Here is a 4,605-nt window from a genome sequence, read left to right as displayed (position 1 = left end):
ATGAAAGCTTAGTGCAAATGGTGACCGATCACAACCCCAAACTTATCTCATTGCTTGTCCTCAAGTGATGTAAGAGACAACACAAAGGTCAACCATGTATTTTCTTCTTTCCACAATACAGTTGATGCTATTCGCAACTTATCTTCCTCCTTCCCGATTAAGCTTCTGGTTCACCCATTCGAATGATCCACTGCATTATCATACCATAGTGTTCCTTCACCTGCAAACTTCTTCACACTACTCACCAAATCTCTTGGGGTTAAAGTGTTTATCACTCATGATATCAAGGTATGCAATATGAACTCTTAATTTTTGAATAGATTCTACGTTAACTACACAAACCAAATTCACACACTTTTAGAGGTCTTCTGGGTTGTAACGGGGCTTAGGTACGGTGGGGGTAGACAAGAAAATGGATGACAAAGGTTTAGAACTCGGCATTCATGTTGTTGCTTTTCCTTATGCATAAATTATTTTATGGGGTGTTGTCCAACTTGACTCTTTTTCACTCAATTTTTCTTTTGAGTATCACATTAATGCATGAGTCTGTAACTTAGGCAAGTGCTTATACTTCATTTCTATTTTTCATTTCTTTTCTCTCTTTTTTTTCGGTAGAAGCGGATGTTTCTAAACACTTTTTTTTTTCTTTTTGTTGCACTTTCCCTTTTTCAAAAAATATTCTAAGGATCACCACCCCAAACTTATCTTTTTGCACGAATTTTACACTACAACAGTCGTGCGGAGCGAAGGTAGGAAGTGTTTGGCTTATGGTTAACATGATGGTTTACACAAACAATGGGGTACAGGCTCAACGGGGTTAACAAAGGATAAATACAACGTTATGGATGGCTAGAAAGGCTAAAAGGGTGAAAACAAACAACGTGCCTGAATGCTCTCTTTTGTGTTTGGTTATGTTGAAATCTCACCATGTTGGATGAGCTTGCAGGATCCAAACCACTCTTTATGACAAACGGCTTCTTTTTCAGCATGGGTTTACCTTCCCCTCTTTCGGTTTAGAGTTGCCAAGTTGCGTCCAACATTTTCTTTCTCAGTTGTATCAACTTCCAAGTTGCCTCGGGAGCAAATCCGGGGTTGCATCTTTCCCTCACTGGTCACTAGTCCATCATTTATCCAGTAGAATCCATTTTTATCTGTAACTTAAATAAAACAGACACACAAAGACAAAACAAAGTAACAAAGCAAACAAACACAACTAAAACTAAAATACAAAACAATAAAAACCCCCCACACTTGAATCAAACATTGTTTACTGAGGAGGTGGGGGCGGGTACGGATAATGCAACATCATACGTTGCATCATCGCATTCATCTCATCCAAAACCGTCCTTCGACGGCGTTGTTCGACTCCGAACCTGGTGACCTCCTCACCTTGCCTAGATTGCTCCGTGCGAAGGTGACCGATCTCATCTTGAATCCAACCCCATTGGTCTTGTGGCATGGAGTAGGACCCTGAAGCTTGAGTCGGTTCTTGCGATTGCTGGTAAAACGGCTTCTCGGTGCTCGGTGCACCTTCCATATGTTCATCTGCAGGCAAAGAATCAAGAAAATCTTCGTCCCCCTCATCCAGGTCGGGACACTCATAAAGCCAGTTGGCCTTGTTAGTAATACTGATGAAATCATAAGCGGGTAAAGAAAGAACATGGACTTTTTGGCAAATAAAAGAATAGTAATCTTGTTTTACCTCAATCGTGCCTTGTTGAATCAACGCGGCCATGTCCAGTTTATTTTTACCCGGCACCTGTGGAGAGTCAGCAAGCGCAGCACCAAATCCAAAATGGTCGGCAATCTGTGTGATTATTCCGCCAACCAAAGTGTCGCCTGGAGTAACGCGACCAACTCTACCTAGGTAGTCAGCTGCAAATGCTGCTATGTTGATAGGAGTTTGTGCTGCCATACTGTACAGAAAGAACAACTCCCTTTGGGTGGCGACACCGGTGCTATCTCCGCGACCAAACATGGTGTACGCCAAAGCCTTCTAAGCGTACCTGAAACAAGGGTTATGGATACCCGATGTTTTTGCCCCTTTGGAGACATATTTAATGTTACCTGTTATAGCGGTCCAGAATTCCGCCGGAACAAAAGTATCGGGCACCGTTCCAGGGCCTACGATTGGGAGTTTTAGGATACTCCCTAACTCATCCACATACAATTCCATATCAGTATTAAATAAACAAAAATGCAAAGTACCATAGTACTCTTTCTCCGTTCCATTCCACCGATTTTTCAGCTTAAATTCAATGGTACTCAAGAATTCAAGAGTAATGCGCGCAAAAGTTAGCGCTTCTAACTGCATGAATTCCAACATACCTAAGGTGTGGAACATTCGGTGAACTTCAGCTTCCAATCCCAATTCCTGCAAAGTGCCATTACACATGTATTTGGTGGGGGTAAATTTTCTTTTAAGATGAGCCGTATACCTCTTTTGGTGCTCCAAGTTTTCAAACACAATGTCGTGCTCATTCAGAGTTCTTCTCGCCCTTTGACATGGCCGGGATGATTCCGCCACATTTTTGCTTCTGTCTACTCGGCGAGACATATTCTTACCTGCACACAACAAAAAGAAACTTGAAATTGAAAAGAGAGATTAGGCAAAAAGATTACAGTAGGAAGGTAGAGGATGGAAAATGGAATAACTTTTGTGAAGACGGATGGAGATTTGATAGAGTTATGAGGTGAAAGGATGGAGCTTTATGTGAAGAAAAATGGAGGTTTTTAGGTATTTTTGAGAGAAAGAGAGATGAAGGTGAGAGAATAGGTAAGAGAAGAGGTTTATGAGGAGTGAATGAGTGATAAAATGGATTTAGTGGGGGAAATTCGGTGGTGGGCCCAATGCCAAACGGTAAAAAAAAATTGAAAAATTTCCCACTGCGCTTGCTGACACGGGCGACCGTGTCAGCGCAAATGACCTCCTTGACACGGGCCGTGTCCTTCCACGTTCCAACTTGTTCACGCAGGGGCTGACACGGGCCATGTCACCTGACACGGGCACCCGTGTCAGGCCCCTGGAAAACTCCTTTCCTGATCACTTCTTGACACGGGCACCCATGTCAGGCCCCTTATTTTTCTTTTTCTTTCATTGCTTTCTCGAGCTTGTGCCAGGCTTGTGCTTCCGATTTTTCCAGAGACTTTTTACGCACGAAATTTTTGGCTCCTCTAGCAAACATTGTTCAAACCTACAAGTAAATAACACACAACCAAACAAAGAAAATAGTTAGACACAAAAGCGTGGGTTTCCTCCCATGTAGCGCTTCGTTTAACGTCACATGGCTCGAGGGTTGTTCATCTTATCAGACAAGATGAACAACAACAATTTGGCCAACTTCTTGCTCCATATTGTAAGGCTTCAATCTTTGGCCATTCACTTTAAAAATGTCCCCATTGGATGGATTTTTTATTTCGATTGCTCCATGGGGATATACCTTGTGTACCATAAACGGACCCGACCATTTCGATCTCAGTTTTCCCAAGAACAACTTCATCCTCGAATTAAACAATAGTACCATTTGTCCTTCCCAAAATTCCTTCCTTTGGATCCTTCTATCATGCCATTTCTTTGTTTGATCTTTGTAGATCTTGGCATTTTCATATGCTCGGTTCCTAAATTCTTCTAACTCATGGAGTTGAAGTATTCGGGATTCTCCCGCTTTCGAAAGATCCAAATTAAGGAATTTTGAAGCCCACAAAGCTTTGTGTTCAAGTTCTAAGGGTAAGTGACATGCCTTACCATATACCAATTGATAAGGGGACATACCAATCGGTGTTTTGAAAGCAGTTCGGTATGCCCAAAGTGCATCATCAAGCTTACTTGCCCAATCTTTGCGAGATGAGTTGACCGTCTTCTCCAGAATTTGTTTCAACTGTCTATTTGACACTTCAACTTGACCACTTGTTTGCGGATGGTACGAAGTGGCTATACGATGTTTTACATTATACTTCAAGAGTAGTTTCTCCATTAGGTGATTTAAGAAATGAGTTCCTTCATCACTTATTAGAGCTCTTGGCACTCCAAAACTGACAAATATATTTTCCTTTAGAAACTTGACTACCACTTTTGCATCATTCGTTGGTAGAGCGACTGCTTCTACCCACTTGGATACATAATCCACCGCCACCAAAATGTAATTCCTTCCAAATGAAGGTGGAAATGGTCCCATAAAGTTGATACCCCAAACATCGAAGAGTTCAACTTCCAACATGGGGTTTTGCGGCATCTGATTTCTTTTCGAGATGTTTCCCATCCTTTGACACTTATCGCACTCCTTGATTACTTTCTGAGCATCTTTGAAAAGTGTAGGCCAGTATAAGCCTGATTGGAGGACTTTGGCTGCGGTTCTATCACCACTGAAGTGTCCACCATAGTTAGAGTCATGGCATGCTTTTAGGACATCTCTTTGTTCTTCTTCGGGAACATATCTTCTGACCAACCCGTCTACTCCTTTGTTGTACAAGAATGGGTCATCCCACAAGTAAAACTTGCAATCATGCACAAACTTTTTCTTTTTGTTAGAGTCAAATTCGCTAGGGATCGCCCCGCCTACAAGATAGTTCGCGTAGTCTGCGAACTATGGCATTCCAATAACATCA

General features: G+C 42.0%; 1 protein-coding gene across 1 annotated transcript; it reads right to left on the bottom strand.

The window, feature by feature from the left end:
• Positions 1–1,996: 1,996 nt before the first annotated feature.
• On the bottom strand, positions 1,997–4,259 carry LOC127137959 (uncharacterized). The gene is made up of 2 exons (XM_051064365.1): positions 3,773–4,259; positions 1,997–2,565 (listed from the first exon to the last, which is right to left on the bottom strand). Exons 1-2 carry the CDS (start codon positions 4,257–4,259, stop codon positions 1,997–1,999), a joined length of 1,056 nt encoding a protein of 351 aa, XP_050920322.1.
• Positions 4,260–4,605: the final 346 nt, after the last annotated feature.

The sequence above is a fragment of the Lathyrus oleraceus genome, chromosome 4 (genome assembly GCF_024323335.1).
Source record: "Lathyrus oleraceus cultivar Zhongwan6 chromosome 4, CAAS_Psat_ZW6_1.0, whole genome shotgun sequence".
In the NCBI taxonomy this organism is placed as follows: domain Eukaryota; kingdom Viridiplantae; phylum Streptophyta; class Magnoliopsida; order Fabales; family Fabaceae; genus Lathyrus; species Lathyrus oleraceus.
Note: the sequence above shows the minus strand (reverse complement) of the source record. Positions and strands in the feature narration are given on the sequence as shown.